The 12,581-nt window shown below is 38.0% G+C and overlaps 1 protein-coding gene across 5 annotated transcripts; it reads left to right on the top strand.

Moving 5' to 3' along the window:
- The first annotated feature begins 17 nt into the window (after positions 1–17).
- On the top strand, positions 18–9,943 carry LOC122660368 (protein root UVB sensitive 4). Of its 5 annotated transcripts, XM_043855647.1 has the most exons (11): positions 18–601; positions 2,132–2,278; positions 2,371–2,517; positions 4,972–5,034; positions 5,119–5,195; positions 5,730–5,835; positions 7,771–7,873; positions 7,978–8,141; positions 8,245–8,310; positions 9,223–9,306; positions 9,575–9,740. In XM_043855647.1, the coding sequence occupies exons 1-10, from the start codon at positions 140–142 to the stop codon at positions 9,271–9,273; spliced, it is 1,386 nt and encodes a 461-aa protein (XP_043711582.1). In that variant the 5' UTR covers positions 18–139; the 3' UTR covers positions 9,274–9,306; positions 9,575–9,740. The 5 variants fall into 5 exon arrangements, with proteins under 5 accessions (XP_043711582.1, XP_043711579.1, XP_043711577.1 ...); XM_043855644.1 differs by lacking the exon at positions 9,223–9,306 and having other exon boundaries at positions 7,993–8,141; positions 9,578–9,943; XM_043855642.1 differs by lacking the exon at positions 9,223–9,306 and having other exon boundaries at positions 9,578–9,943.
- Positions 9,944–12,581: the final 2,638 nt, after the last annotated feature.

Below are 12,581 nucleotides of genomic sequence, written 5' to 3'. Positions count from 1 at the left end.
CGGAAAAGTACTCTTTCGTTTCAGTTCTTTCTGTTAGGGTTTAAGGATTTCTGTGTAATTGTGAGACGTTAGTCTGCAAACGTTCAATAGCCAAATTTGAACTCCTGTCTCGACTCTCGATTCTTGAATCATCCTTCCCATGCAATCGTCGTTCTGCATCACTTCTGATGCCTCTCGATTTGAACTTTATAGGAAAACGCTTAAACCTCGGTGGATAGTTGACAACCCTAAAGTTCAGAAACGGGAACTAAATCGAAAAATATCAACTTCTTCAAATTCATTGAAGACTTCGTACGGGTATGATTTTGACAGAGGAGAGGGACCTGCAACGGCCGAACGCCTTCCTGTCGTAATCCACAAGTGTGGTCGGAGTTCTCGGTATTCTTGGGATGGAACCCATTTACAATTGGTATCTTTCGGTGCTGATACTTCGGACTGTTTCACATTCGATGATTGGTTCCGAAATTTTTTACACTTCTGCAGTTCAGGAGTACGGAATTTCCTCATTCCTCGACAAGTTCACGAGAATTACATGGATTACGTGAAGTGGAAGTTCTTGCATCGGGTCTTCAGTTCTGCTCTCCAGGTTCTGGCTACTCAGGTAAACATTTGGGTTTTTTTTCTTTCAGGTTTCGGCTGGTTTTGGAGAATGAATGACACGGTTTCTGGTTGGTTGTTTCTGCGTGAAGTATTATAACTATTTTCTAGAAAATTAGTTAGTTGGTGAAACCATATTACATAATATCATTATCTAAGATTGTACCGATGTTCTACCTTAAAACCAACAAACGGTTACTGAGAAGAAGAAAAATCTGAGTATGAGTTTTGGAGTTTGAGTGGGCTGTTTTCTTTGAGAGTTTTAAGATTTTAGCTAGCGTTTGTTAAGAGACAATAGGATGGATTACTTTACTCTTTCCAGAAAAAATTTCATCAAATGGAGTATGGGCGGCTACAGGAGGAGTAGAGCTTACTTGCTGGCCTATATGGAAGTCTATGCCCTTGTATCTATACTGTACAGTGTGTTTTGAATATGAATCCGTCTGGACTTGCTAATTGGTTTGCTAATTCCTGGATGAGCCAGGTGCTCATCCATCAAATACACCACCTCCTACCATCCCTCCGCCCCAAGGTTCAACAACCTGGATTTGGACATGGAATCGACCTCCACTGATCGAATCGGAATTGGCCGGAACTCTAGAAATTGGAATTAGGAAGAAAAAACAAATATTTTCCAAAATCTGTGGATATTTTGGAGTTTTTGATTCAGTAAACTTGGGGATCTTGCAACAAGAGGTAATTTTGATTGACTTTCTGCTATTTCATTGACTAAAAGTAAGAAACAATGGAAGAAATTGTTGATCAAATGTGATTAAGGAATCGGCTGGAATTAGGATCAAGTTCAGCCGATTCCAATTTGAATCAGGCAATTTACCTGATCTGATTCTGATTCTGATTCCTCAAACTGATGTATACTTGGATAGCTAAAGAAGGTACTTTGACAGCATGAAAAAGAAAACTGGATCAGTGAACTGCTAGAACTGTAAGCATTTTCATGTTTATTTTGACTATTATGCTATGGCTTTCCAACTCAACATTTTGGATCCGTTCCTAGCTATACCACCATTTGCAAGTATGGCTTTGAATTGCTAACTCCATTTAGCTGAGATTGTCCTGACATGATGTGTTGTGCTTCTTCCCTTTTACTCTCACTTATCTTTTCTCGTCTCTCATTTCTTCATTTCTTCATTTCTTCATTCGTCTTACTTTCATTTTAGTTATGTAGACCTCAGTTTTCCCTACTTTGTTTGCACAGATCCATGTAGCTGACCCCATTCAGTTGGGAAAAAGGCTGAGTTTGTTGTTGTTGTTGTTGTTGTTGTTGTTGTACTAAATAATCAAAAAAACTTACCCAGAAAGGAAGCAAACAAGAATCTAAACACTTGAGAAATTTACCAGAAACAATTGGGGGACAGGAACTTGTCACACACGAACATGATTTGATTTTGTTGTACCATCTCGCAATCTCGTCAATGAATTATTACAAGTTTAGTATCATTTGGGACGCTTGGTTTAGACTATAATGTGACAGCATCCTCGGAAGTTCTTTAACATAGTGGTGTGGTGATATTAGGCAATGTTTCGAGCTATAGGTATTGGGTACTCTCGTTCCCTTCCATCAGCTGCTGCACTGAACTGGCTGTTGAAGGATGGGCTTGGACGGCTTAGTCGATGCATTTACACAGCTAGCATGGCATCTACATTTGATACAAATTTGAAGGTATATCTATTTTTCACTCAAAATATATTTCCTTCAGAATATGAATAGAATGATCTTTTAGTTTCTGATACATGTCATTGTCTCTTGTGAAGAGGGTTAGGTTATCAACATCCATTTTGTTCAGCTTGAGTATTGGCGTTGAATTGCTAACTCCAGTGTTCCCGCGGTACTTCCTGCTTCTTGCTACTGTGGCCAACATTGCTAAACAAATTAGTCTGGCTTGCTACCTAGCAACTGGTGTAAGATCTCATCTTTTAAGCTTTCAGGGTGACTAAGATGCTGTCATATTTTCAATCTAATGCTTAGGATTGGTTTCTTTAGAAGGCAGACACTAATGTTGTTCAATTTTTCTCAATGTTTTGAGACCTGAACAAGCCATTGCACCATTTTCTTGTAATCAGACGAATGAGTTACTCTGGTGATGCCAGTTGAGATTGTTAATCATACCAGAAATCGAAATTTGGTCGAAACTGGTCGAAACCTGGTATTTTTTGGGTAAAGCTCGACATGTGATGAGCTGGTCAAAACTGGTGTAAACTACTGAAACTGGGTTGGTTGAAATTGGTTAAAATTACTCGAAACTTGGTATTTTCTGGTTGATACTATCGAAATTTCCAAAATATTGTCGAAACCAGTCGAAACTTGGTATTTTTTAAACTCCCCTAAGGTTTCATCTCGGTTAGATGCAAAACCGAGGTGTCTTGGTCGAAACCTGCAGTTTCAACCGAGATTTATTTCCATGCTCTCTCACATTCACATGTTCACATGCAAATGTCTATGGGAACTTATGTATAGAAGCTTGAAGATTCAACTTGGATGATGCAATATCACTTGGCTGGTTGGACTAGCATGATAGGATTTGGAGACCCAAACCCAAACAGAACCGGTCCAATGGTTTTTGGTCCAACAAGGGTTGGAATTAGTTATGTTAGAGTGTTATTTATTTAAGTCTTTTATTTGTTTTAAGTTGAGTACGTAGGAGTTAGAGTTTGAGTTTCATATTGCAAGTTGTTATTTCAGTTTCATAGTCTAACTAGGAGTCTTGTTATTTTTCCTTTAAATACTTGCATGTAACCCAACAATGGGCATAGTGAATTGAATAGAAAGTTTATTGGTTTACTCTGTGAGAGTGTGTGACTGTGTGATCTCTTTTCCCTCCCCTTGCAATTTTTTCCTTCTCCCATCCGGCCCGCCTCCGTTGGAACTCCATTGTGTTGATGTTATGTTTGAGACACTCATAAAACATACTCACTCTATTATCAGAGACCAAGTTAACAGGGTTACTTGGTAAAATTCAATGCAACACAGGTTATGATAATCTGTGTCTTTGATTCAACATCCGGGAAATACATACTTTCTGAAGTTTCTTAATATTTTCCTATGATTTTAAAATTTATTTTATTTTATTTTTGCTGTGATTAATAATCTATTGTCTTGAAAATTGCCTCTTGAGGATTTAGTGGACTTTTGAGTCAAGTTCTTGTGGGAAATCAATTTCTAAGAATTTATTACATGAGCTCTGATGAAGTCCATATATGATTAAGCTCTAAAGTCTAAAGAACCTAACCAGTTTCACAGTTATTTTTGTAGAGATATATTTTCAACAAACACTCCTTTGTTAATAGATTAACATGTGTGTTCAAAATGAGGGAGAGAATATAAAATCTCTAGTCTACAGAGAAATAACTGGTTGAATTTAGGAGAGAGGATACATCTCTCCAAACATTTTTTTCATATACAAACATTGTTTAACTTGCTTTTGTATAATAACATGTTTATATTAACATATCCATAAAAAGAGAAAGTGTTTATATACAATATTAGAGGATATGATTCTCTTTCAAGTTTGTTGTTATTGTTCCCCTTTCAAATCTGGGATTCATGAGGGAAAAGGGTACATGGAATTTGAATGGGAAAATGGATGAATGCGGGAAGTTGAGAAAGAGGGGAAGGGAAGAGTTGCAATCAGAAATGTATGTCTTGCTAAAACAATGTCCTCTATTTTGAATGTTTGAAGAAAGAAACAAAAGTGATGATTAAGAAATTGGCCAATGTAACCACTGGGCTCTTCCCATCAATTAATTGAATACTACATTTTCTCAAGCTTATTGTTGACATGTTTGTCTACATACTAACATATATAATTCCTAATTTCCTATTCATCAAAACCCTATGTCAAAAAAGGTGCAAATCCAAATTTTGATCCTGTGCAGGTGGAAATCCTCTGATATATCAGTTTGCTTCCCATTCTCATAGACCTGTCCCATCCATCACTTACTGTCCGACAGGTGTATTTTCTCATAGTTTTCTATCAATTGATCAACATTACTTCCTTCAACAATGTTCTATCTGCTATTCATAGTAAGAAGAAAAAAACACTATTCTACTAACTGTTCAGCCTTGAATCCATCTTCCATTCTAATGGTGATGGCCCCTATAGTTCTCTGATATATCTTACATCAAAATTTTCTTGCCCTTCCCCCACCCCACCCACCACCTTTTTCCCATATGTTGCGTATAGATTATTACTTTCCCATACTTTGCAATGCATCTTTATTGGGAAGCTAGGAGCTCTGAATGCAGTTAATGACTGTTTAGTTTGATTTTCTATTTACAACTATCTCTTTTGTTGGTTGAAAAATATTCTTTTTTTTGTGGAGATCTAATATCATTAGCTGTTGCCGCATGAACAGTCTACAGTACACCGAAGCTTTGCAATAGCAGATAATCTTAGTGAAGTTTCGGCCAAAGCACTGGTTTGTTCTTAACCAAGCAGGTGTTTTCCTAACTATCATTTCATAGTTGTAATTAATTTTAAACATATCTTTAATTTGGTTCAGATTCAAACAGTTTGCTTTGATAATGTTGGATTACTGCTTGCTGTACTCTTGAATACATTGTGCAAGAACAACCAAAGGTATCTGGTTTTGATTTACTTCGCTCTCTTCTATGATGAAAAGTAAATCTGCTCTGGAATGATATTCTATATTTCTATGGCACTTCTTTCTTAATTCTATTTGAAGGGTTATAATTGTTGAATATAATGGCTGCAAATTATTCTTACTAAAGTGCATTGATCCATAAGTGATTCTCTATTTTCTACTAGTAATTGTGACTATGTCTTACATACTTCCCTCGTTGCTCCCTCTAACTATTTAGTTAAAGAACAGCCACAAAGTTGCTTAGGCAGTTAGGGTTCCAAGACAGCCTCTGCAAGAGGTTCTTGTTCATATTTTTTGACTGCCTTACAAAGTAATAACTACTAAATTGTCCCAAGAAGACCCCCACCAATAAAATTTCAAGTTTGTGCTTTTTGGGCAATAAATGTTATCCTGCTTTTCTTATTTTATGTTTATTTACTGATCATGGCTAAGAACTGTGCTTTCTAGATCCTTTCTAAATTCTTGTGCTGTTCTTAGCTTTCTAGATCCTAACTAAATTCTTGTGCAAGATTGCAAGCTGGTCTGCCTTTCTTTGTATACCCAATTTTCTCTGCAATTGACCTTTTTGGGATCTACCAAGGACTCAAGCACGTCCATCTACAAACTCTAACAAAGGTTGGTCTCTCCTTGATTCCTGTGTACTGCTTGCACTGAATCCATAAGATGTTGTACAACTGGTTGGTTTGAATTGTCTAATGCTTACATTTGTGACTAGGTAGTTTGTAATTTTGTATCCTGTACTCCTAGTTAAAGTAATATATTGCACAGATCAGATAAGTTTCGTTTCATACCCATCTACTGGCATTTGGTGTATTCCTTTTATTTTGATCATCGCGGAAGGATTTCAGCAATCCAAATTGATGTGGGAATGTGGGATCTGTCTATTGTATTGAAATAACTAACCGGATTGTCTATGCTTGTTATGACTTGGAATTTTGAAATCAATAGGAAAGGCGAAGCAATTTTCCTGTGGAAAATTCTCTGGTTTTACTTGGTATTACAGCTATGCTACTGCTGGTTGCTGACTGTGGTTTTGTACTTTTATGTTTGGTTTATAATCTTCTTAAGATCTTATTCTTGATTAGTAAATTGTCTTTGCTTATTTCTGTTTGTGCTATCTATTATTTCCTTTCTGATCTTTTATTCTGGTTGAAGTAATTCTGTGGTCTATAACAATATAATGCATCCAGTCACAATAACCAACTTTTGTTAGCTCCCAACTGATGCCGTCTTCCAAGGTCCAACAAGAAGAGATGATGGACCTGTTGATTTGGGTTTGGTTTAGTTTTTTGGGTCCAATTGAACCTATGTTTCAAGTTTGGTTTAAGTTGCCCAATGGGTTATATGGGCCATGGGCTTTATTTTTATTTTTATTTTTTGTAATCGGCCAATTCTATAAGCCCAATTATTAAGGATTTAAGTTGCATACGAGATTAATTAGTTAGTTTCTAATCTACTACGTTCTAGAATGTTAGTTTCTAATTTGGACAGGTTTCTTTTTTTAAAGAATCTTAGGCTGTAAGAATTCCTCCACGCATAGGAGGTTTCTATTTTGGCTGTGTTTTCTATGAAGTAATAAATAAAGAGAAGGGACCATACTCCCCACCAACTATTTTGACAATTACTTGGATGGCTTTAAGCTGTTTTTCTGTGAGAAGCAGGTCTTGTAATCAAACTGGCTACTTAAATAAAGAGAAGTGGTCATACTCTCAAATATGACTCCTAACATGACTAAAAATAGCTCAAACCAACTAGTAATCAAACTAGCTACTTAATTAACCAATAAAATGCTTAAAACAACTTCAAAACTGACTCAAAAACAGAACATATACTTAGAATGTATATGGGCTCAAATTCCTGATAATTCTAGGACTCGACTTAATAAAGAAAACTAAACCCAAAGAGGACTGGACTTGTAAAATCCTAATCCAACATGAGCTAAGACAAATAAACATAGTCAAAATAGTAAAAGAAACAGATCTGTACTGAAATAGAACTCCATTGTAGACTGGGAATAGGTTTCCCAGTAAGAATAGGATTCCAAGAGAGACTAGGAATTTTGAAATTCCTGAAACCGCAGGCTAGCTAGCTTTTCTTCTTTCTTCTCCCTTTGGTACTGCTGTTGGTGCCTAAATTCTGCATCAATATTTGGCCAGTCCCGCAGACCTAGCGGCCTAGGCATACCAATGCTCTTGATGTATGACCGTGAATAGTAGTTACTCTTTGTAATCTGTCAATATTGATTCATATGTGTTTCCTCATGAAACCCCTCTGTCAGATGGCTTTGGTTCATCCTATTATGGGTTCACAGCCCTTGTTGTTAAATATACCACTGCTCAAAGATCCATGTAAGCAATGGTGGTTGCACTTGGTCCATCAAAGACCTGTATCCAATTTTAAAACGAATTAGTTTTATTTCTAATTTTTGCTCATTTTTGTTTCTGGACTATGATACAGTCATTGGACAGTCCATAATTATGAATTGGAATTGCCTGAAATTTCTCCAATTAATTTCTTACTCTAGTCCCTCAAATTGGATTTCTTGTTCAGGATAGGCTTGAGATTATTCTGGATACATGGATTCAGCTGGGATTTGTTCCTTCACCTCCAGAGGTTAGTAAGGAGGAAGACATGAATTTCCTGTGGAGCAAAGGTTAGGCCTTATTCCACACATTCTATGTTGCTAAATTTCATTGCTTCCTTAGAAGTTGCTTGAAAATTGAGAGGACATATACAGTGGAGCTTACAGATAATTAGTGAGCTTTGCATCAGGCAGAGGGCAATGGCCAATCAGGATTGGATGTGTTGATCCGAAGGATCCAATACCAAAGATTTCAATGCTGACAATGCGATCTTTGAGCAGTGAAGATTTCTACTTCATCTGCATGGAGACCTGCAGAGGTTTGAGAAGAAATGGGCAAGTTAGTAAATTGGAGAAAGCTTTACTCTTGATATAGCATGGTATAGATGCTCTTATTGGGGCCCAATATTTTCTCTAATGATATTATATGTTTGGTATTTCAGCGGGGCATTCTTCTTTCTCTACGTGAAGGAGCAGGCACAACAGATATTATTATGGGTTTGTTGCAGGTAAAAGGAACTTTGTTGTAATCCTACTACAATTCCAGCTGATGGTAAAGATTCTGGTTCTTGCATTAGTCAGATTAGATTCTTATCAGTACAAAAATGCAATGTTGCAATGTTTTTAAAAATAGGTAGGACATCAGACCGCCCTTCCAAACTCCCTTTTTCGGTTGATGGTTCAATCAGCTGGTCCCCTACTTTGTTTGGAAAGGATCCATGTAGTCAACCCCATTTAGTTGGGATAACTGGATAAGGCTGAGTTGTTGTTGTTGTTGTTGGTCCAATCAGCTGGTCCAGCTGTGTGTACAATATCCTGTCAAACTACTGTAATAAAAAAACACATAATTATAATACAAGGTGAAATCAAACTAAACAGTAATTCTAGCACAGTGACGCTTGTAATCTGTTTTTAAAGAACTAAAAAACGCTTTGTCTTCTTGAGTTCAAGTCAGTCCATTGGCATCTTTAGGGATGAATGAAATGAGGTAAATATCATAAAAATTTTGATGCATTGGCTCTGCCTCATGGTTACAGGGTTAGTTATGGTCCAAGAAGTATGATTTGTCTGATGGTCTAAACCAGATGATCAGAATACTGGTATGGACTGTTTTCCCTTTCTGGGTGACAATAAGAATGGTATGTGTCTATTTTCTTCTACCACACATCCAAGGGTTTCCAGGCTAGGATTTGAAGTTCAGTATCAAACCCCAGATCATTCCCAAGATCGCAATAACAATGTGGATAAGTGTGACCAATCCAGCAAGCAAAATCCTGATGATGCCAGTGGTTGGTGGGATTCTGTATAACAGATCAGACTTACACTGCATCCGATATGAATCCAGATTGGGCAACCTGGCCATATCAGCCAATCCTTGTAACCATGGTTCCAGGGATTAATTCCTATGATCATCATGCTAGATTTTGGCTGTAGAAATTTCAGCAGTACTATCATTGGATGGGGTGTCCTGACTTGCCTACTTCTGCATGTGTGGCAGAGGTGAAGAGGACAGATTCTTCTGACCTGACGTAAGTACCTCTTTCATATTCAATTGCAATGATTCCCCTAGCAGCGGGTACTTATAGTGGATTTGAACTATTTGTTTGAAACTTGATGGTTAGGGAAACCTTCACGCTATCTATGACTAATTGTAACTTCCATTGTTCTGAACATCAGTATGATTTCATTTTGCTGGATAGAATGGTTAAGGAATCATTACTTCTTTTTTGCAACTGATGGTTTTGGATCTTATATTGTAATTTTTCTGTTCTGCAGGCCTGCCATATCCGGAAGGCACTTCTACAAAGCAGTAGCAGGTGGGAGCATATTCTAGAAGCTAGTTACATCTCAGAATCGGTTATCAGGGAGTGGTTTAATGTGGTTGAAGATAGCAAGAGTTGTTCAGAAGTTGATGTTAACTTATTGAAGGAAGAAATTCGGAGATCTGGTTGGGCCGTTCAAAATATTTTATTAAGTGGACAAGAGCAGGTCCGTTATACTTTGTTAGACAGCTGAAGTGGATACGGAGATTCAAGTCTAGTGAGCTCTTCTCCGTAAGCCCGAAGAAATTTTGACAATGACTTAAGACACTGGTGACCATCTGTAAATTATGTAAAATTAACTCTTAGCTGTTTAAGAAACGGTTAAGGTGTACTATTGCAACCTGTTGTTTGTGAGTTCAAAACATGGAAACAGCCTCTCGGGCGAAGTAGGGGTAAGGCTGCCCCTCTCAAACCCTGCAATAGTGGGATCCCCGTACACTTGGATGCTCTTTTTGCTTTCATTTTGTCAAGTCCTTTGTAATAAACAATCACGAAAGGAAATGATTGTGCTGAAATGGATTTTCCAATTATTAGATTATATGTTTGGTTGGTAATCTGAAAAGAATCATAACAGGTGTCATCAATCTAATAAGCAATAGGATGGTATGTCAGGGAACATCTATGCCAATACATGGGAGAAGAGTACCTGTGAGATTCCAATGACACAGTTAGCAACTCTGATACAACCTCTAAGTGCTTAATCTGGACGATTAAATTCTTACCCCCAAAAAAAAAAAAATTCTTCACGATTAAATGAGTAGATGATGTAGCTTTGATAAAGCGTTGTGTCAGCTTATTTGTTACATGTCATGATTGTTGGTAGTAAAACTTGGGGACTTGTTACATATGCCCCCAAAGTGTGGGCCTCGGTGCAAAGGTAAGGTTGCTCTATTGCAAACTAGTGGTCATAGGTTCAAATCGTGAAAGCCTTTCCATGTAGTGAAGGTAAGGCTATATATATTGACATTCCCCAGACCCCCATAGTGGCAGTTAAGCATCAATTGTTGGACCCTTGGTTTGATTCTTGATTCAAACAACCTACACTCATCAACATGCCAAATACAAGTCATGGTAATGCAGCATGTGCCAAAACCTAGATCTGACCACGTACCATCTACAACTATCACGATTTGAGGAATTGGCATCAGATGAGTGTTCGAATCAGGCGATTCATATCGGTATAGGGTGTAGACGATACTGATTCGGTACCAATCTTGACTAATATTAATCTCTTTCTTGTAGACTCAGCCATGTGTCATTACCTTATTGGTTATACAACTGATCCGGATCACCGATTACTAAATCCGTGACAACAATGGCCTTGGATCTTGATCCTCCCCTGCTTGACTTTCGTTTAACTTTTTTTTTTTTTTAAATGAAGAAAATATATTGATTAAAATGAAGGGGTATTTACAAAATAGTCCTTGATAGCTTACAGTCTTCTCGGTAGCAGCCTTGTAAGCTAGAGAACTTAATAGTGCAAGGAGTTTGTCATCATCTAAACATTTAAATAAAGTACTGGTAAAGTTAACAATAAGATCAGCAAGTTCTTAAAAGTTAGGGATTAGGTTCCAGAGGATCCTGGTATTGTTAGAGGGGTTAAGAAGATTGGTCAATTCCCTGTTGTTACTCCAGACCTCTTTGATTCTGATTTTTTATTTGGTGGCATGTGTCTATCCGTGTACCATTCTCGTAAGCTCTGCTTTCAAGATGTCTGACAAGGTGAGGTAACTTGTAGAAGTTAGAACATCCTGCTCAGCTATCAAAATGCAAAAAGCTCAGTCGGTTAATCTTAGTTGTGGTTCAAAAATGCCTACACAAATTAAAACAGTGTAGTATATATCAGAGTTAGAAAGAAGGTACAGAGTAAAACAACCTGAAAGCATTGTAGGCCTATTTGCAATAGGTGGTGGGGAAGAGGGTTGATTTCCGTTTAACTAAATTATCGAAATTGGGATCTTTTTTGGGGCTCTGTTCTTTTCTGTGCCACAATGCAGCCTGCACCCAGGCACATGGGGGTGGGTGCAATGACCACCCTGCCCCCCCTGCACAAGCTGCCCATGTGTCTGGACGCAGGCTACGCCGCGGCACAGAGAACATTGTCCCTTCTTTAAACCTCTCTTATTGTCGAAAGGTGCCAGCCGTTATCCCTTTTGTTTGGGAATTGGACTCAGTAGGTTGTATCAAAGGACAGCACTACATATGCTCGATCGTAATGGAGCATTGAAACCATAATCGGTTGCTCCAATCGAATGGGGGTCATCCAGAACAGAATTTGGAACTTGGAAGTAGACCTTCTTAATGATGGAAAACCCGTAATTTATTAGCGGAATACTTGGAAGAGCCGGATCATCAAATATATTTATGTCTGACTACCCTGTCAGTGTTCTTTGGATGCTGTACCTTTGACTAAATAGGAATTAAATTGAAGTAGGTACTTGTTTCATGGATGAAGGTAGGCGCTGCCTGGTTTCTTTTAAATCCAACTGCGTCCAGTTGAAGTATTATCCCGGTTCGAAGCGGATCACCTCATGATCCCCACAGCTGTGAAACTACATTGGAGGGAGTTGAAGAGAATCATCTGATGGATACGATCTTCCAATAGCCTCCCATAATCCATGAGGATGGGCATCTGAGACGACAGGGTTGAGGGGATTGGAGACGGAGGAAAGGGAGGTGAGGCAGAGGTTGCAGTCTTGCATGTTGAGATGGGGTGGAATTGCTGGGCAGGGGGAGGGAGGAAAGGGGAGGGGGGTACGGGGTATCAGAAACAAAGTTTAAAGAAAGGGAGCATGAGTAAATATAGGTAAAGTATAGAGGAGTGATAATAACTGCCCTTTTTCAATACAATTATACTCGGACAAATATAAAGCTACAATAGTTTAAGAATCATTCATTGGCCAGGGTTCAAGGTTGCACTTGCTCCCGAAAAAAAATTCCCTTTTTCTTTCTTTTGC

The sequence above is a fragment of the Telopea speciosissima genome, chromosome 4, assembly GCF_018873765.1.
Source record: "Telopea speciosissima isolate NSW1024214 ecotype Mountain lineage chromosome 4, Tspe_v1, whole genome shotgun sequence".
Lineage (NCBI taxonomy): Eukaryota > Viridiplantae > Streptophyta > Magnoliopsida > Proteales > Proteaceae > Telopea > Telopea speciosissima.
Note: the sequence above shows the minus strand (reverse complement) of the source record. Positions and strands in the feature narration are given on the sequence as shown.